The sequence below is a fragment of the Pteropus medius genome, unplaced genomic scaffold, assembly GCF_902729225.1.
Source record: "Pteropus medius unplaced genomic scaffold, Ma_sr-lr_union100, whole genome shotgun sequence".
NCBI classification, from domain to species: Eukaryota; Metazoa; Chordata; class Mammalia; order Chiroptera; family Pteropodidae; genus Pteropus; species Pteropus medius.
Window position 1 is genome coordinate 2,653,838 of NW_024345479.1, and position 21,392 is coordinate 2,675,229.

The 21,392-nt window shown below is 37.5% G+C and overlaps 1 protein-coding gene across 4 annotated transcripts in view; it reads left to right on the plus strand.

The window, feature by feature from the left end:
- FBXL20 (F-box and leucine rich repeat protein 20) overlaps positions 1–19,931 on the plus strand; it is an 82,786-nt gene extending 62,855 nt beyond the window's left edge. For all 4 annotated transcript variants that reach the window (XM_039873628.1, XM_039873627.1, XM_039873629.1 and 1 more), the window contains exons 8-15: positions 1,871–1,997; positions 3,210–3,284; positions 5,864–5,994; positions 8,271–8,331; positions 8,907–8,951; positions 10,365–10,421; positions 11,413–11,625; positions 13,069–19,931. In XM_039873628.1, coding sequence (XP_039729562.1) covers positions 1,871–1,997; positions 3,210–3,284; positions 5,864–5,994; positions 8,271–8,331; positions 8,907–8,951; positions 10,365–10,421; positions 11,413–11,625; positions 13,069–13,176 — 817 coding nt within the window. In that variant the 3' untranslated portion in view covers positions 13,177–19,931. The remainder of the gene's footprint in view (positions 1–1,870; positions 1,998–3,209; positions 3,285–5,863; positions 5,995–8,270; positions 8,332–8,906; positions 8,952–10,364; positions 10,422–11,412; positions 11,626–13,068) is intronic.
- Positions 19,932–21,392: the final 1,461 nt, after the last annotated feature.

Sequence of the window (21,392 nt, forward strand, 5' to 3'; positions counted from 1 at the left end):
CACTCTGGAGTCAGATTATTAACCAGGTACCTTGAACAAGTATAACCCTTGTAAATTTTTCCTTTCCATCTCATAGGGTTGTTACTAGGATTAAACACTATTATTATTTGATAATATTAGGCTGAACCATATAAAGTTCCAATATTCCAACAGTTTCTGTCTTATAAAAATGACAGCTTCATGTGTTTCAGCATAGTATATATAAATTGCTTAAGGTTCCTGGCATGTAGTAAACAATACATTTTAATTTTAATGTTAATATATTTTTTAAAGTACATTACAGAAGATGTATCTTAAAAGGAAGATTTTTGAAATGCCCATTCTCTTTGTAACTTTACTTTTTTTTATCAGCCTTTTATAAATGATTATGGTCCCGTGTATTGGTTACATTTAAGAATAGTAAGATTTAAGCTGTTAAAAGAAGCAATTGTAAATTTGGTTAAGTAGAGTATAAGTAATCTAAAAATGCAGCTCCTTCTGGACCTTCCTTATGAATATTGAGCACATATGCATCTAAGGCTGTTTGCTGTATAGGATGATAAATAGGATATATAACATTTATAGTTTATAAAATATTCACATTAATGATCTCATTTATTTGAAAACCTTGTGAGGTAGATAGGACACTTTACAGATAAGGAAATCTAAAACATTTTGAATGTCAGGTAATGTGATTCAACCATGGGATGTAATGAATAAGATATTGTTGCTGCCCTTAAGTTGCTCAGAGTCTAGTGGGAGAAAAATAACACTAAACATGTCATCATACTACAATGTGATAAGTGCTATAATAGAAGTATATCAGTTTGGGGAGAACATAGAAGAGGCTATGGCTGGTCTTGGGTTAAGAGAGGTTCAGGCAGGCTTCTTAAAGTGACTTGCCTGAAGTCACACTTAGTGTTGAAGAATGAACTTCAGCAAAGATCCCCTGGCTTTATTTTATAAAACAGTTATGTCAGTATTCTCCAAAGAATGTCATAGAGTTTGGATTCTTCCATAGTTAAATGTGAAATCAAAGATCAAAGATGAAGCTGGTATTTGATAGAAGCCAGATATCAAATATACTATATATTAAATTCAGCCTACAGAAATAGTACTGTATGTCAGCGGTCCCCAACCTTTTTGGCACCAGGGAGTGGTGCTCCTATGAGAATCTAATGCCTAATGATCTGAGGTGGAGCTGAGACGATGATGCTCGTGCTAGGGAGTGGCTGAAAATACAGATGAAGCTTCGCTTGCTTGCCAGCTGCTCACCTCCTGCTGTGCAGCCCTGTTCCTAGCAGGCCATGGACTGGTACTGGTCCATGCCCCGGGGATTGGGGACCCCTGCTCTAGATGCTTCCCAGATAAGGAAAATTTATAGGTCCTCTATAATTTGTTAAATACTTGTTTAAATGTCTTCATTAGTACTTTGATAATAGAATTATTTGATAGAGAATCTGGGTTTGACTCTAAACTCTTAATTATTTGGTCAACTTGAATGAATCACTTAATTTCTGTTTCCTATCTAGAGAACTTTTAAATATGTGATAAGTGCAAAAAGAATATACTTTGAAAAGTATAAACTTCCATAAAAATCTAATATATCTGAAAAACAATATTGTGCTTTGTGCTTTGTTAGTTAAGCTGGATTTGAGCTAGCCTTCCTAGTAATGTAGTACCACACAAACACCACAAACGTTGATAAATCCACTTTTTTGTTGTTATGGGATTGGCTGTGTTCTAAATATGCATTAAGTAAGAATGTATATTCTTGTGGGAGCCCATGGGGCTGTATCCACTTCTTAACTAAATAGCCAATTAAATGAGACTTTGATGCTTTTAGAATTGGGTTTAGTCATATGTTTGTTTCATTTTATTTTATCCTAAGTGAGGGATGTCCACTGTTGGAGCAATTGAACATTTCCTGGTGTGACCAAGTAACCAAGGATGGCATCCAAGCTCTAGTGAGAGGCTGTGGAGGTCTCAAGGCTTTATTCCTAAAAGGCTGCACACAGGTAATACTCCATGTAGTGCTTGTGAGTGATAGACGAACCCTGAACTTTGTAGGTAGCCCCAAGATGTTGGCTTAAGGGATATGTTGTTTTGTATTATTGACCAAAGACACATGCTTACCAAATATTAAAGTGTTTTCCTTAGAGTAGGAAAAAAAATAAGAAGAATTAACATCTGACCAAAGATAAATTTTTAAGGGGAAGCAAGCTGGGGAGATAAAATCATTGCATGCACCATAGGCAAGAAGGGTTTTGTGCCTTTTAATCTGAAAAGAAAACTTGCCATTTTGTTACTGCCTGAGACCTTGAACTGGATAGGTTAAGGAAGGCAGTCTTGGCAATTTTCACTAGTTTTTAAACCACCAGAAGCTTTTCTTAAATATGCCAAGTATGTAGCAACCTACATTTTATAATGTTGATGCTTATTTCCTGCCAGTCACATTATAAATCCAACATATTTTGTCATTAAAAATATTAATTTTACAGTGAAAAAAAATGAAATTGGCATGGTAGCATCTGGAAGGAAATGATCAAGAGTGGGTTTAGAAATGACTACTAACAAAGTAGGGCTAGGCTCTTACTGGCTTACTTTTTTAATGGTTACTAAAACCATGCCTTGGATTCCATTAAAAATGCCCTCATTCTTTAACTATGATGGGAGATTTTCCATTGTTTGAAACAGAGCTTTGAAAGTATGACTGCCTTAAGAACAACAGCTTGAGCTTCTGGTTATTTATGGAATTCTGAAAAATATTGATTGGAATGCATCATTATAATCAATTACTTGCCATCTGTTCTCAGCACTGTACTCATGGCACTGATCTTATAGCAGCAGATACACTGTGGATTCCTTTCTCAGCTCCCGCTCCCAAAAATATAGGGAGTGTAGAAATGTGAAAATTCTTTCAGTTTCATAAACGCTTAGCAGAATGCTGTGAGGCATATTTATCAGAAGAAAAATCCGTAAACATTAGGCAATGTTTATTTTATCTTTTCCATGATTTGGTGATAAGAACTGAATGTGCTAAGAACTGAAAAAATACTGATGATATGAATTACACCTTTATGTGATCATAGTTCATTGTTCTATTTCATTGTTCCTTTTAAACTTGGTTGTCTATATTTAGACTGTATTGATGAATGTGTACTCTCTTAAAGCTCTGTGCTGTGAAACAGTGTCAGTAATCTTTTTTTTCTCTTTTTTAATCTTTCTAGCTAGAAGATGAAGCTCTCAAGTACATAGGTGCACACTGTCCTGAACTGGTGACTTTGAACTTGCAGACTTGCTTAGTAAGCAATCCCTCCCCAACTCTTCTGCATTAGTAATTTATTTCCATATTATTACAGTAAGAATTTCAGTCATCAAGACCAGTGGTTTTTTCACTTCTACCCTGGGGACACAGTAGACGCAGATGATTTCTTTACAGGCTTAACAATACCCATTCCCAGGGGCTTTGACATAGTTAAGGGGGTAGCTTATTCAGTATTACAAGTAGGCTAACTATAAGTCCACCCCTTTCTTTTCTACATAAGAAAACTCTACTTTTTAGAATTAAATTATTCACAAACTTCAGTATTTAAAATATTTTTGGTAAGTTAATTGCAATCACATTGATTAAAATCTATTAGTTGGTCATAACTATTAGGAACCACTGATCCAAACAGATGATGAGCAGATATGTCCTTTAAATTATTTTTAAGTAATATTTGTAGTTTACATTTGATTTGTTTAGACTATCAGAGTTTTTGTGTCTATCCCAAACCCCTGAATTTTACTTTGAGAATTTGCTGAAACTGTTCAAGATCCTAGAATATTAACAATACACCTCTGGCTTTTCTTTCTTGCTTTGTAAATTGCATATGTGTGTTGCTTTGGAGTGAGATCCTCTCTTAGCAATAAAAAAAGATTGGTCAGGGTTTTTCTTGTTTTTACTAAATAAGCCTTCTTCTGCTTATTATACCCTCCTCCTCTTATTTAATCACCTGAAACTTGAGAGCATAGTAGTTTAGTTTAAAGGTGATACTTAAAGGGCCACATTATGTGCAATTTAAGCAACTGGCCCTTCCAGCCCTCAAGGGATGGTACTTGCTGATAATGATCTGCTTAGGGTTTTCTGGAGACTGAGTTAAAGGAATGACATTTAAAAAAAATTCTGACCACTCCTTTCTTTTAATTCTAGTTGCCACAGTTGCTAACTACCAGAATTTGCCTAATTTCATTTATGAAACTGAAATATTTGGCTTGAGAGAAAGAGCTTACAACTATTGTAAACATGAAGCCATTATCTTACAGAGATAGGAAGAATCTGTTCTTGGACATCTTCACATTTTATTTATATACAACTACACACACATCCTGTGTATATACGTATATATATGTTACATACAGACTCACACATACGCATAAATATGTATATACCGTACCGGCCATTTGCCATTTTAGTTTCATTTCCTTTACTCTTCTAACAGGCAGAAATTACAGTTGGTAAAGCATAAAGAACCAGTTCTATCATATGTTTATTTTACTGTTTCCCTTCACCCAGATATTAGGCCACAAGTCAGTCCTCCATCATTCCTTCCATACAGTGTAATGAAATGATTCTCAACATTCATGAGTCTTCGTGTTCTTTCCCAAAACTATTGAAGTGACTGAAGTACATTCTTGATCTATTCTCTTTTTCTTGACTAGTTTGAAAACATAAAAGTTCAGTAAATTTGACTCTTTTAAAATTTAAAGTAATACGACTTTTCTTATCTTTCTCAGAAATCCCTTATAGACTTTAAACCATTAAAAAGGAAACGATAGCACAACCCTACAAATACTTCCTGAATATTGTGTGACATAAATTCCATTGGCCTGCTAAATATGCATATTTATCGATTGCTGCTTCCCACTTTACATTTCAGTTATTGTTTAATAATAATGATACATCACACTTGCTTGGCACTTTTTTAGGTTCTTCCACATGTGTATATACCTCACTAATTTATCCTCATAACAAATCTTGTATATATATATGCCTTAGCATCCATTTTTTTATCGTTTTTTTCCATTATATAGTATTGAGAACATAATGATTTAAGCAGTGAATATTTAAAGTTTGATTTTTTTTTTCAGTTGTCTTTGCAACCTAAAGACTCTGTTTGATTAGACAGAGGTAAAAGGGGAGCTTTTCTGAGGCTAACACAAAATTAGTTAATCTAGCAGGACAACTTGAAGTGCTGATCAAATCTGAACGAATTCAACATGTTAAGATGTTTTTACTTGACTTTTTTTAATGTAACATCTTTGTTGTTTTTCATTTTATAGTAATTTAAAACATACAAAATTATATTTGAGTTGGACACAACTATTTCCATAAATTAGAAAATTGTTTATTAGAATACAAAAATATAGGAATAAATAGATCTGTGATTGGTATGAGATTGCAACCATCATCCACAGGTTGTTTCATTTTTTTCAGTTGCTTAGTATCAATTTTGAACTTGTAAATATGTTTATACTATTAAAATATTGCCTTTATCTGTTTGCTAGGTTTTAAAATCATTTAATTGAATCTACACCATGATGCAGTGCTATTCCCAATTCCATTAAGTTAAAAGAAACCCATTATAGCTTCTTTCCTTTACCCCAAAAATGAGCACAGATTCTCTTGCAAATTAAATCAGAAGGATCTGGAAGGAAGAAACAAAATGTGTTCATTTTCTTTTAGGTCTGCTACCTGATTAATATTAAATCTGCTTATGTTTCTTTTTGGTACTTATTTTCACAGAAGTAACATTTTTCCTTCATTTTCTTCTGCTAAGTTACTAATATCTATGGGGTTTTTTTTTGCTCTTGTTTTTTTTATTTTATTTTTTTTTTTTAGCAAATCACAGATGAAGGTCTCATTACTATATGCAGAGGGTGCCATAAGTTACAGTCCCTCTGTGCCTCCGGCTGCTCCAACATCACAGATGCCATCCTGAATGCTCTAGGTCAGAACTGCCCACGGCTTAGGTAAACATTTCTTATTTAGCTCAAAATTTTGGGAGAGGGACAGAGACCTTCTTCACCCATATTTATTCTATAGAATCTTTAAATTTTTAAGGTAAACACTACAAGGCCACTACCCTTTTAGATACCCACCTCCTTATTTTGTACTTCATTTGGTTACATGTAATTGGCCTGAGTCAAGGGATAATAGCCCCCATTTGCTACTTCTTACTATCCGTACTTGAAAAAAAAAAATCAACATTTTAATATATTACTTGAGAAAAGAAATAAAGGCATTTTCTTTTATTAATACTTTCATATACAAATGGTCCCTGGCTTACAATGGTTCAACTTATGATTCTTTGACTTTACCATAGTATAAAAGCAATATGCATAATAAATTACATGATATATTCAACATTTGATTATAAAATAGACTTGTGTTAAATAATTTTGCCCACTTGTAGACTATTGTAAGTGTTCCGAGTACGTTTTAGGTAGGCTTGGCTAAGCTATGATGTTTGGTAGATTACGTGATTAAAAGCATTTCAACTTAGTGATATTTTCAATGTACGATGGATTTATCAGAGCATAACCCCATCCATCACAAGGGAGCATCTGTAATTCTTTTCTGAAGAAAGTTTTTCAAGATCCATCCTATAGTCACTTATAATAATGATGCCAGGTACATAGCAAGGAATCGTTAGGGGGAAAAAAAAAACAAAAAAACAAAAAACAGCCATACAAGGGAACCTCCTTTGTGCTGATTGATGATCTTTTAAAGCAAGCCTTATTTCTCTGTGGTTCCTCTCTGCCTAAATATAGATTAAGAATGCTGTGTTAGTGTGCCTGTAGCCTCAAACCCATATTCTATAAGAGCACACAACACACTATTTTGATCCCTGTATACCTGTTTTATTTCTTAAAACTTGTTTTGTACTTACATGTTAGATGTGTTAGCCATTGTTCAAAGTGATTCACAAATGTTAATTTAATCATCATGACACTACATGAACATTGTTATTACCTCCATATTATAGATGAGAAGACTGAAGCACAGAGAGGTCAAGTAACCTGTTCAAGGTCTCACAGCTAGTAAATGCAGGATTCAAACCTAGGCAGTCTGGCTCCAGAACTCATGAAACCATTCATCTTACATATAATAATCATTTAAACCAGTAAAACTTCATTAAAACTTTTTTTGTAATCATCTAGCCATAGGCCATAATTAGTGAAAGAAAATTTGCCTACAGTATCAAAATGCCTTAGTAGATCATAGACTTTTGGTCAAATTAGTAATATCAGAATCTTAGAGTAGAGTTCTATTCAGGAGCGAAGGAGGTAGCCAAATTCCTCTAAAAATATTACCTGTTCTTTTTTCATTTTAAAGAGAAAGATGTTCAGCTCCACCCCCCTTTATAGTTTATCTTAACTGCTAAAACAGAAAGGCTCTCAAACGTGATACCCAAGGTGGCTTCAGTCAGATCATGCTTTTCCGTTAGATGCTGCATTCATTTCTAATTGTCAGTTGATAATGATTTCTTTTACTTTAGCATTACTTTTTTCAACTTCTGTAAGTAATTTGTAAGCACATGTATAAGTATTCTTTGATACCATCATGCAGATGCCACCAGACTTTTCACAGAAAAGAGCTACTTTTGATTCCTGGGTCCTGTGGTCGGTATTTAGGTTGGTGTTTAGCAGTTCTAAATAGAAGAGTGGCTGCCAAAGTTCAGCTCCCCTCTCCACTGGGCCTCCCTGGAAGGCTGTGGGAGGAGGCAGGAAGCTTAAGGGTATTTTTTTCATAAGTATGGAATTTCATATTTGGGATAGGCCTGTAATTAACTAGTCCCTTCATAGCATTTTTAAAAGCTATTTAAATCTGAGTGAACCTACACCTAAAATAGGAAAAGAGAATAATTTACTTTAGCAACAGATTAACTGAAACAGAGTATTTTATCTCCATTTCCTTTGTTTTCTAGGAGCAGGCTGCCCTCTGGGGGTAAGCAGTATGCCATCAAGAAGCCTTTTAAATGCATTTCTCATGCATTTTGGCATTAACTACAAGCTTCTGTTATATTCTTCTGATTGTATCAGCCTGAAATGTGGTATTTACAGGACCACTTATGATGACTCCATGAAAATGAATGGCAAGATCTGTATACAGACTTGCTTAGCTAGTAATGTCACTCTTTATTATGTAGTCCTTAGGGAATAGGAGGTTTTTTAAAATTCTTGATGTTTTAATAAACACAGTTTTCAGGGACCAAGGACTTGACTTTCACTTTGTTTTTTAACAGAATATTAGAAGTGGCAAGATGTTCTCAACTAACAGATGTAGGCTTTACCACTCTGGCCAGGGTAAGCATTTTCTTCAGGTTCTATAGGTTTTGTTTAGGATTTTTATTTCAGAAGAGTGACCAAGGAGGAAAATGTGGAATGACAGGAGAATTGAGGATGCGGGATGTGGGGGAACTTCTCTGTTCCTGACCATTCTCATGCCACAGCCACAGGCCTATATAATACAAACTGCTCTAGAAATGCAGACATGCATTGGATAGCATGATGCTCCTGCTGAGACTTTATTTTCCACACTTTCATATGATAAACTAAGCAGGAACTTCCTAGTTTGTGGAAGAAACACTTGGAGTGGTTTATAAATCATTACATAATAATAGTATTTAAAATTATACTGTCCCTTGGACCTGTAAGATGTTAGATACTTTAAATGTGACATAATTGAGAAATTTCACTGTCATCGAGGCCTTTTTAAATATGTGATTAATGGAATAAGACAATGACATTAGAATGACACCAACTCTGAAACTCTTTTAAGAGTTCATTATTTTAATACTACTGCTTAGTTTTCTGGCCTTAAATTTTTCCCATGTTTTAAAATGTTTATATTGTAATGTTTGGTTTTATATTTTGTATAGAATTGCCATGAGCTTGAAAAGATGGACTTGGAAGAGTGTGTTCAGGTAAGATTGTAGTTTTTACTCAGAAATACAGTACAATAGAAACTTACTTAGCTTGCACATGAGAACATTCACTTCCTTTCCCTGTAGTGTAGTGTAGTGTAGTGTAGTGTAGTGTAGTGCCTGGCAGCACTGCTGACTCTCTGTTTATTGAGGTGTCCTCCAGGCATACCAGACAGAAGTGCTCTTGGTATATGTGTTAAGAAACTAGGAAAATACATGCCATTGATATGGTTGCCATTGGAAGGAAAGAAGATCCAGACAGGCCATAAAGATGTTAAGCTATTTACTTAGACCTACAGGACGCTAGTAAATAATTAAAGCCCTTTCACACTGGTATATAGCACTGACCTTTTCTTTTGTAGCTTAACTGATTGCTGGACCCCTGACATCATTAGCCCTGGAAACCCAGCTCGTGGAACCCTTCCCTTCAGGCAGGCAAACTAACCAGATATCTCCTTATCAATAATTTTGTTACCAGTCTTAAGAACTTCGAGATTATTGGTTGATTGGGGAGTAGCTTTGACGGACTCCTAAAAAGAAGATAGAGCAATGAATTTTTATAATAGTAAAAGTAAAGAAGATACTTGGGTAACTATTGAGGTCAGTTTTTTCTAAATTGTTATCTGATCTGAACACTGCTTAGCAGCTATTAGTTCTTATTAACTAAAACTTGTTCACATCATTTATCTCTTGCACATGATTGAGTGTACTGTCCTTTCCATTGTTAGTCCTTCCGAGTGATATACACACACCTGCCTGCCCCCACTCCCTACCCCCTTGCTGTTTTTTAGCCCCTGTGAAGCTATGTATATTAAAATAATATATAGTAATAACCCCAGAGTTGAGAAGAATTTGGAGGAAGTACTGATTTACTTTTTGTCCTAAGATAACTGTAAGAGACTGTTCTTTCTTCAGGGGTTCCTCCTTCCTGAATGTTCATAGGTAACCCACATTCCAGCAGCTTCTTCCTGCCACCCTTGGGAAGATAACTGACACCCAAGTTATCAGGCCAAATATCTAAAAATTTGAGGATGTTCCTACATTAATTTTTTTCATGGAAGTCTTCTTCTGATCTTTTCTATGATGGTTCTGAGGAGGTAGAACAAAGTCCAGTGGGTAGACGCTATTAGGAGACATATTTTCATTCATTTCAAAAACAAAACAGTCTTCAATAGACTTGTTTAAAGGAGATGAATATATGTGTTCAAGCCTAGACTGGATAGGTTCTCAAGGATAGGTTCTCAAGGATAGATTCAGGTAGCCAATGGGATTTCAACCTCAAGATTCTGTTATTTGATCATTGATATTAGAATATCAGTCTAGAATATAAGGTATATAAGGAATATAAGAATGAGGTATGGCCCATGAATGTTTTTGGAATTATATGTAAAATAACTTTTGTATTTCTTTCAGATAACAGATAGCACATTAATCCAACTTTCTATACACTGTCCTCGACTTCAAGTATTGGTGAGTTTGACTCTGAAAGTTTTGTGTTTATTAGATTTAATAAAAATTCAGCTCTTACTTTCCTCATGGTGTTTGGCTACCATTTTGGGAAAGCATAGTTCTCCAAATTGCCAACTTACAGAGGACCAAGGGAAGACATGCGTGTAGGGAGAAACAGATAGGAACTGGAAAAATTAAATATTTTTTGTATCAATATTTGGAGACTGAAAACTGACATGGAAAGTATGAGTTCTATCTTCCACATGAATTACACTCCAACCTGAGCGTTGCTTAAATTTCCAGAGGTCCAGGAGACAAGATGACCCAAAATACAGTTTCACCTGGGATTAAATGTTCCTGTAAAACAGAACCAATCAAGGCTTTACTAGGGGAGTTCTCTGCTACTGCTTCCAGTAACACTATGAGAAAGCATTCTGCTTGACTATTCTGTATCTAGGTTCATTTTTGGTGTGTTGGGTGACACATTACTATCCAAAATTGGGTCAAGACTTCTGAGTTTCCCATGTAGGAACCAGGGATTTAAGGAAAATTGATAAAGTGAAAAGATTTATGTGCAGAGATAACCACACCTGACAATTGTAAGAATCAACTTTAGTTAATTAACTGGGTATACCCCTGTACCAAGTATTCATTATTTAATACAAATTCTAGAAGTTTTTATGCATGAAAAGCTTGAACCCCACTGTCCCTATAAAGAAGAAAAGTATTAATTTACGTCTTGGGGGTAATATTATTTTGTTTATGAATTATTTCACAATAATTATATGAATTCACAGGGTATATTCAGAATCACACAGAAATGTCAGTCATTGATTGTCAAAAGCAGAACCCCAGAAACTAGTTTGCTTTCATCATTTTACCACATGGATCTAGAAATGGTTCCATATACATCACAATCAAACCAGAAAAGTCTCCTTTCTGGTAGTACACAGGCCTCTGGCTAGAAGAATGCCATAAGATGTTTCAGTCTCCTCGTTCTATTTGGTTGCAGAGTCTGTCTCACTGTGAGCTGATCACAGATGATGGAATTCGTCACTTGGGAAATGGGGCCTGTGCTCATGACCAGCTGGAGGTGATTGAACTGGACAACTGCCCACTAATCACAGATGCTTCCCTGGAGCACTTGAAGAGTTGTCACAGCCTCGAGCGGATAGAACTCTATGACTGCCAGCAAATCACACGGGCTGGAATCAAGAGACTCAGGGTAAAGAGGGCCACACCACTCTCCAGCTCTAGTGTTCTCTGCACCCTTTTCTCCTTCCCTTTTTTTTTTTTTTTTTTTAGATTTAGATTCCTGTGATTTTTATATTTACTTGGACGTTTAGCAAAGAGGAAAAAAAATGGAGAGCAAACCTAAAGGTAGAAAGTTTTTAATCTCTTGTTCCAGATGGAAAATTTAGTAGGAAAATATACACCAAAGGGAAGAAAAATAAGTCTCCTCCCAGCAGTTTCTCCAGTAATGTCCAGAGCTTCTTAACGTGCCCAGAGTCAAAAGCATATGCCAGATTTTGGTTCTAGAGGAAAGAAAGGAATAACATAAAGAACATATTTCATTAAATAGGATTTAAGAATTGAATTTGTATTTCCTTTCACATCAAGAAGGTCCTTATTTTTTAAGACAACAAATGGATCAAGTAGTTTTTCCCTTTTCTTTTCGCCCCACCCTCCATAATAGAGAGACCTGTGCGTAGCCAAACAACTAGAATACAGGTTATAAAAGGCTGGCTAAATCTGTGTTAAACTATTCAGTCAATAGACATTTATTGGAACATCGGTATCACACTTGCTGTGGGAAAGGCACTGTGCTTAGTTAGGCCCTTACAACCAACCTCTGAAAAATCCATGTTGGCCATATGGCATCGGAACACTTAAAGGAGCACCAAACCTCATCTTTATTTTCAGTTGGCCTCAGTTCCTCCTCTCCCATGAGACCTAGAGGACTCAGAGCATAACTGCAATGGAATGTCCTTGCAGCCATATTTCTTCTGAACCTAAAGAGAGAGACAGATCAACCAGTCTTCTGTGGCCTACTTCTACTAGGATTTCTGGCTGTAAGGAATCTCTTCCATCTCTTCAGGAGTCTTTATCTGTTCTTCAAGTCACTTCACACTTTTCCACTTTAATTTAGCTGTTTATGTACATGTCTAGACTGTAAGTTTCCAAAGAGCAGGCTCTCCATCTTGACCATCTTTGTACTGCTCTTATATAACTAGCACAGTGCCACGACACAGTAGGAATTCAGAAACTGTTTACATAGTAAAAACTAGAGGCATAATAAGGTTTTTAAATATCAGAAGAAACATTGTCCACCAATGACTTGGAAAAAATTATTATTTTGAGCTTATACAGTTTCATCCAACCATGAGAATCAAATCAGGAATCTCCTTTGGGACAGGTTAAGAGATTGGTATGAAGTTTTTCCCCAGTTTTATTATGGAAGCAGGTACCAAAATTATGTGAGCTGATTTGGTCATTTAGAGTAAAGTGGGATGGTACAGAGTAGAACCCAGGCCTCAACATCCTGGCTGCTAGTGCTCAGCCTCTGCCCTGCTTTAATGGCCGCTTAGCCCCTCAGTGTTTTCTCTGAAAAGCAATGTTGCTCTTTCTGTTTTAGCCCTCTCTCAGTAATGTTTCTGTCTTGTTTCAGACCCATTTACCCAATATTAAAGTCCACGCCTACTTCGCACCTGTCACTCCACCCCCATCAGTAGGGGGCAGCAGACAGCGCTTCTGCAGATGCTGCATCATCCTATGACATTGGAAGTGTTCAACCTTGGCGAACTGAGTATTTAATGACACTTCTAGAGTTACCGTGGAGTCTCCAGTGGAAGCAACCCCAGTGTTCTGGGCAAGAGTTACAAAGTGAGGGCAGCATCCAAATCCCCAGAGCCACACATACATACATGTACCCACCCTCACCCCCACCCACTCTAGCTCTGTGACCACAGGACTGAAGTTCATGCTGGCTTTATCAAGTGGATTGGTAAAACTTAACCATTCCTGTTGGACGTGCCTGGAAGAAAATCATAGACAAGGTAGAGGGAAGAGGGCATTCCAGCAAACCCAGTGTTACTGCTACTGTGGTTTCTTTATTTTGTTAAGGGGTTTCTTTGGCGATTTTAGAACAGCAACTGCAGTTCTCCAGGGTCAAGGAAAGCATAGAAAAACAATATGTGTTGTATCCAGGGACCAGAAAGAGAATTTCTTTGCATTCTATAAATGGTAGCCATCCATTGTGAGATGACTACAGAGCTTCTGTGCTTCCTCGTTCCCATGCCAACATGCCGAGCATGCTCACAAAGAAGGCTCGTTCATTCTTCCTCCTTTTTTAGTGTTTGGCCCAGAGGTTTCCTAAATAGTTTTGTTGAAATCGCTGTGGTGCAAATATGATTACTTATTCACTCAAATTGTCACTCTCTTTAGCACACTTGTACACCTGTCTTTCGTTCTCTGTTGCTCCCTCCTACATTCTTGCTCAGTCTGTCACCTGTTCATAGTCTGCTTACTCACACTCAAGTGTTACTCTTTTGCTGTTATTGTGTTTACAGTTTGCATTTTGGATGATTAGTTGGGGTTACCAAACATTTTTAAAAGAGACATTATCAATAAATATTTTTTTAATTCTAAATTTTACCATTAGGGGGCCCTGCCTGAATCTTTGCCAATCTGAAGGGAAACTTACAAAACCAAGAAAAGTTATGAGAAGAAATATAGCTAAAACTATTTTGAAGAAAGTAAACTTTGCCTTTTGGTTTCTGTTGTATCTTGTGATATGTGATATTACGCATGATGTGCCCAGTATGTCCCATGCACATTTTCCCTACCGTCAAAACTCCACTAACTTAATAAGGAGAGAGAAATGCATTATTAGTAAAGAGTGGAATGACAAACCAGAACTGAGCCTGAAAGCCCCCACCACCCAAAGCTCAGACATATATGTTCACTGAAATCTAGATGTGGTTAGTGGCATCCTTGATTTGTGTCTGTGAGGTGGTTTTGTTTTAGCAGGAATGCTGCAAGGGCCTGCGCCATCTTGCCAATCAGTTTCTCCCTCCTGCACCCTCCCAATTTCAGTCTGTCAGGGATACAAAATGACTCTGTAACAGCTGGTCAACTGTATGTTAGTGTTGACGGTATATCTAATATTGTTGCCTCAAAAGACAGAACCTTTTCAGAACCTGTCAACCGTGTCTCTGTTGTGCTTCAGACTTCTCATGAATAAAATATAAATGTAGCCAGGTGAAGAAATTAGGGCAGCAGAAAGAGAACATTGAGAGGACATAGGGAGTTAAGTGTCTCTGTCTAGCCTGGTCACCAGAGCCGAAGGCAGGGTATTCAGTGCCCATGACTCTTGAGTTGAAGAAGCAGCTTCCCCTTCCTCACAAAAAAAATCATGTAAGGTGAGTGAAACAAGTTTCTAAACCCTGAGGTTAGAAACCTTTTGTGATTTTTTTAATAGGATGACTTTTTTTTTTGTCTTTTAGAACATTAATGTGCAGTCCACATTAGATCACCTTCTTTATGACTCAGGCTGTTGAAAGGCTTGTTTTATGTTTCAAGTACTGATTCAACCAACATGTGTAAGAGTTAAGTGTGATTTATTTCTTCACGAGCAGTCACATGAAAGCATCCTAGAAATGTGTATGATCTACTAGTATTGAGCATGTTACATTTATTTTAAATCCTATTTCATTATGCCCTTTTAAAAGCTCAAATTACTTATTTTTTAATTCCCTTTCCCTTTATTCTCTTTCCAAATTACAATGTAAGGAATATACTTTTTAAAGTGAGACTCACTTTCCTGACTGTACCCCACACATATAAGTATATACACTTCCCAGATACAGTGCATAGTATTCAGATTCCCAGGTCACTCGTTCAAATAAAACTAAAAATAGAAACATTTAGGGGTCATCCACTCTAACAGATAGGTTTTTTTTATATACATTGTGTTTGAACAAATTGACCATAAAACCCCGATTGATTGATTAGTGACTGTTGATTTGAATTGCCCAATAGTCGAGGCTATTAAGGCATTTCTTCACTTGAAAAAATATGTAAATTTAAAAGAACCTACTCATTAGTACTTTAAAATCCTGGAAATGCTGTTTCTCTACTCAAAGAGCGTACCCATGTGCAGGTCCTCATGGACTTGGCCCAGGTGATCCCTGTCTCTCTGGGCTGAGAACAGAGTGGAGTGAGAGCATAAAGTCCCTGGAGTGTGTAGCACTGGCTTGTGTATGGTCAGGCAGGAGCTTTGTTCCTTTCTCAGGAAAACTTCAGGCCCATCAAACTTGGAATGAAATATAGTTTTTTATGCCAATCTGCAGCCTACGCCAGCTGATGAAATGTACCAGGACTTTGAGAACCCAGAACATGGTAAGTTTTGGTCAGGTGGAAAGGGTCCTGTCATCTGAACATCATGCTTTCTATTTCAACATCAGGGAAATTTTTTGAAAATTCAGTAAGGCTTCACAGGTGTAGGAAAACTTTTCCTTAGGAAAAGCTTATTGTTCGATTTGTCTGAGTCCAGATCCCCTCCACAGTATGCCTTATGAAAAAATGCAGCACGAACAGAGAGAAGAGGTTTGGGAGAAGTAAGAATGTACCCTCAAGGCTATTGCTGTAAACCTGCAGATAGCCATGAGGAATTACTTCAGTGTCTCTGGAGAAAGTTATTAAACTTCCAGATCATCTCTTCTCCAAGCAGCCTTTTCCCCTTATATTTTTCAGCATCGTTTACTACGTAGACATCTTTTACATCCTCTTCATTGGTCCCATCAAGGTGATTCCAGCTTTTTTTTTTTTAATTGACTTCTCCCATTTCCCTTCTGTACCCATCTGTTTAAAGCTTCCATCTCATTCCCATTGATGCTGCTGATTCTTTTTCATATGTCTCCAGGTTAGCTTCCTCTTTGGGTCCTTGCCTGATCTAGGCAAACTGTCCTGGGCAGCCTTGAATCCAGTGACTGTCAGGTGGCTCAAGCCATTTTTTACTGGGTGGTCTTTGACTTTTGCTTACTGAAGTTGAAATCAAACTTGGGTACGAGCAGTAAGGGGATCTGGCTTCATCCTATTTTCCAATATTTGGAATATAAAAGCACATTGTACTTTATGTAAAAAGAGTTTTCTGCTGTTTAGTGGATGTAAAAGTATTTCTTAAATGGTTTTTGTGAATTTCCACATTAAGTTGACTTAGCAGACATATAAGTCAGAAATTTTACATATTCCTGATATCACACATTTTGGAAAGAAACCTGGTAAATATTTTTATGATGCTTGATTTTAGGCTTTCCAAACTGAACAGTTCAATATGGATATACTGCTGCAGCAGTCAAGTTCTTATATTTCTTCTAATTGCCTTGTAAAATGCATTGTTACTGGTTTGAAAGCTCACTAATGCCGTGGAGGGCTAAACAAAGTATGCAATGGAACCTGCCTTGGTTTGAGGTTGTTAGGAAGTGTGATAGTGCCACTGGAAAGAGGAGGGTGGTTTCCTGCCTGCCTGTGTGGGCAGCATTCCCTTAGGTGACAGTGTTGTTTTGGGGAGAAGAGGAATACTTGCTGATCATGGTTGCAGGCCCTTGGCTATTTACTATTTATCGTGCTGAAAGTCACAGACTGCTCATGACAGTCTCTACCAGTGAGAGGAAATTGATCTGTTCTTTCTTTTCCCTGCTTGTGTGCATGATTTAAGGATAGGTTTCTATCCCCATTGTGCAGCCTGGCTCACAGACTCAGTAGTATGCTTTGAGCTTCCAGAACATTTTATAATAAAATTGCCTTCTCTATCTACCCACCATTTCTGGGATCTTTAACCATCTCAGACCCAGGTTATGTGAATTAGCTAAGTTTTGTTTGAGAAAAGGTGTAGCATGTTTGGTTGGAGGTCTTGAGGCAGAACCCTCCCCCTTATAATGATCTAAGACCAAAGAGCCCTAAGGCAGCAGGAGGGTGAGGGGAAATATGGAGTCCTCAGCCTTTCTTCACCTTTATTTCGATCATAAATTTTAATTGTAAGATTGGAAGATACAGAAAGCTGTTAAAGACCATGTCAATAGTATATAATTAATCCAGGTAATTTGAGAATAAAATGTGGCTGTATTTGCTACATCTAGATGCCCTAACATAACATCTTGGTTCTCTAGCAAAGAACATGCTGCTCTAACCTTGCCTTCTCACTTGGGACAAACTTTCTACCTACCAGAAACTACCATTTGAGACAAATGAGTTTTCTTCACAAAGGGCTTCTGCAGCTCCCCACTCAAGGCAAGTCTACCTGTTTTGTCCATTTTTATTCTTGGGAACATCAGTTGTGCATTTCTGAAGCCTTTGATCCTTAGGAAAGTTAATAACAACCTCTCAGTCTTAGTAAATCTTTGGAGCCCAAGAGAGTTACACTTAATTTTCGGCAGAAAAAAAAAAAAATTTGTTGGATGAGCTCACATCTGGGATGTTGAGAGAAATTCCATAGTGCACTTCTTCCATCTCTGCTTCATGTGTGTTTTGAGTAAGCCATTGGTAGAGTTTGGTTCCCAGCTGTTGAGTCTCAGCGCTTCCTCAGCCAGGGTGGTTCACCGCCCTTCAGGAAGAAGAACTGTGAGCACCCAAAACTGTATCAACTGACCCTGTCTATTTTCTATGTTTTTCAGTGTCTTGTTTTGAAGAATTGGGGTGGGGAAATGGTAGGTGAGATTCAAAATGAAAGAGAAATCAGTTCTGGAACTGGGGTGCTTTGCTTCAGGTATAAGCATCTGTCCTGAACATATAGAAACAGCTGCTTCACAAGTGAGTAAATTTACTTTCCTCTCCATCTGTTGAACTCCATGCCCTTCTTACTGGCAAGGAGGGCTTCTTCTTTCCACAGAGTCATCTTGATGGGGACCGGCACCACTGAAAGAAGCACCAATGCTTCCAAGCCTCTTCTGGGCATGGTTTTCACCAGGGTGAGGGAAAGTAGGCAGTAAATGCAAATTCCCAGCTCAAGAGATGGGAGAAGAAAGGCCCAGACGCATACTTTTTCTCTTCTGCCAGACCCCAAGAACATAGGGAAATCTTTGGAGCAATGTCTTTTATTAAAGTGGAAGGAGAAAACTTTGTGCCACTAAGTTTCACTTGTTGTTGTCTCTTACTACTAACTACTATTTCTTTTTAATTTGAATCTGTACCATACTGCTGCTCTCACACGTATGTTTCTTACCTTAGCTTAACCTTCCTCAGCGCCTGAAATCATCATTCTATTTTGTTTCTTTTCTTTTTCTTTTTCTTTTTTTTTTTTTTTAACGACACTAGTGAATGAGACCTTAAAGTCTTAGAAAATCCTAACTTGAAAAGGAGGCTCTAACTGGTGTGGTTTGATTAATTTATCTCACCACCACCACCACCAAAAAAGAATGATTTTTCTTTCCTAGTGCTATATAATAGATCTATAATAAGTGAAACCTTTGCTGCTACTTTCTTGGGTTTACAACAGTTTTCTCCTTCCCTTAAGAATAATTTCTTATCTATACTTCTCTAATGACTGTTAATTTCTAACACATGCAGAAAGAAGCAAGCCTAAGATTTCTAATCTTACTTCCCTTCTCATCCTACCCCAAAATTACAGACTAACCTCTAAGATCTGTGGGGTGGGGCTCATCAGAAGCCACCTGTGTATTTTCTCACCATGCTGCATCTCTCAGAGCTGACCCCTGAGGCTCTGTGGCTGCCCAGTACTGAGGGTTACTTCTTAATTTTGCCTTTCTCCATTTCTGTTTTATGACTCAATCTTCAGATGCCTCCTACTCTGGCCACCTCCTTTTTCTTCCCAAGTAACCTGCCTTGGGCATTTCCTAACTGCTCAGCTCCTCACCTTTGCCCACCTTCCAGTGACCCTGAGAGCACAGACCTGAGAAACATGGCTTGTGCAGAGCTCAGAGAACTGTGAGGACACCCTGCCCATCAAACTCTGCTCGGGGACAGAGATGAATGGGTGAATGGTGCTGTGGGAGAAATTTTTGTCTTCAAACCAGTCTCTTTCATCCCTATATCACCACACCCCCATCCCAGGCCCTGAGGGGGTAATATGCAGTGGATGGTTGACTGGCAGGGTCTGATCCCAAACATCTGCTGTCTGGCCTAAGCCTTCCCTAGCCTTTTGGCCTATCCTGGAGTGCTTCAGTGTGTGGGAGCTGCTGCTTACTGTTTCTCCACCAGGCCTGTCCAAAGCTTAGCCAGTCCCTGGGGCCAACACAGTCCCTACATGGTGACTTAACACCAGGTTCCACTACCTGTCCATGTGACTGTGTTTCCACCCAATACTTTTGGCGCTTGAGATTGTGGGGGAGGGAGGGTTATTTAACATAAAATCCAAGGTGGCAGTAGAGGATTCCTTTTGCTTTAAAATCTTTGGACTTAAAAAAAAAAATGTTTTTATATATAAATATATAAAGTAAATTGTTATGTAACTATTATTGTTTCCTGTATGTTCTAATTTTGTTTATGATGTAATTAAAAGAAATAAGCTGTGAAGACTTTTCATTTTGCTGCAGAAATAGCCTGACTTGGAGCTGTGATTTAACTTCCCTGAAACCTAGAACTGCAAAGGCTTCTGAGGCCGAATGAAGGGGCTTCTTTTTGACATCCTTATATTTTTTTAATATCCTTTAATAACCTTTATTTGTTTATTATTTAATAGCCTTTATTTAATACCTTTTTAGTAGCCTTCATTTAATACCCCAAACTCTACTTCTCTAAGAAAAACAGAAGACAACATAATCAGAGTTTCTAAAACTTTTTATCTTAATTCGAAAATAACAATTCAACCTGAGTCCCTTATCTGTGCAGAGCATCACCCTTCCCTCTACTAGGAAAGAGTGAAGACAGAGTAGAGTAATGGTTAAACACACAAGCTCCCAAGTCAGATTACCTGGCTTTCACCCTTAGGACCCTCTGTCTCAGTTCTCGTTGTTAAAGTGGAGGTAACAGTACTCACTTTAGAGTTGTGATAATTGAAAGAGGTAATAATGGAACATCATAAACACATGTTACCTGCTTTTATTCCTTTCATTTCAGCAAATATTTCAGTGTCTAGTGTGTGCCAGAGGCTCCTAGGTTGAGAGGTAACACAAAGATTAATACAATGAGGTCCGTTATCCTTTTAGTGGAGATGAGCAGTGGAGGCACATCTACAACCTAAATTAAAATCTCAGAGTATCTACTGTGCAGTGAGACACTCTCGGGGAGCCCTGTGTAATCACAGGCCCCACATGAAATCCAGTCATCCTGCAGGAGGTAAAGGCTTGGTCTGGATTGGTCTCGTCTGGGGCCAACATGGTTTCTTCTACGGGTGCAAGTGGGTGCCTGCTCAGTTGTCCATGACTCTGCTCAATGTTGAGAGTCAGCCCTGGACATTGAGGGGAGGCACCGTCTAGGTCTTCCAAGATAAGCAGACTTGCCCTTCCTCATCCATTGTTAATCAGTTCAACCAGTGTTCAGAGCCTTCTTCCTTCCTACCTTCCCTAGCCGGAGGCCACCTGGTTTAAGACTCACCAAAGGTGATCAGTAAATGATCAATAAGGAATTAAGCAGATATCTTTAACAGTGTGCCTTGGCTTGTTTTCTACCCCATGCATATGGGTTTACCCTCTTCAATATGTTTGAAATTTTTTATGATAATGGGAGGGAATGAAAAATAAGCAGAATAAGATATGTCCCATTGTCACATATCTGTTTCAAAAGCACTTAGTATAAAAATGGTTTTCTACAAGGAAGAAGAGATACACACAAAAAAATGAGTTTTAGGTGGATTAAAAGTGAAATGAAAACATTAAACTTTGAAAAATATTTATGATCTTAATATAGGGAAAGATTTCTTAAGACCTAAAAATTAAAACATTAATAAATTCAACTACATTTTTAATTAAATAACACTCCGTAGCCTCAGTGTTCAAGAATAGCTACAGTATTTTCCAAACGTCTAGAACTGCAGTT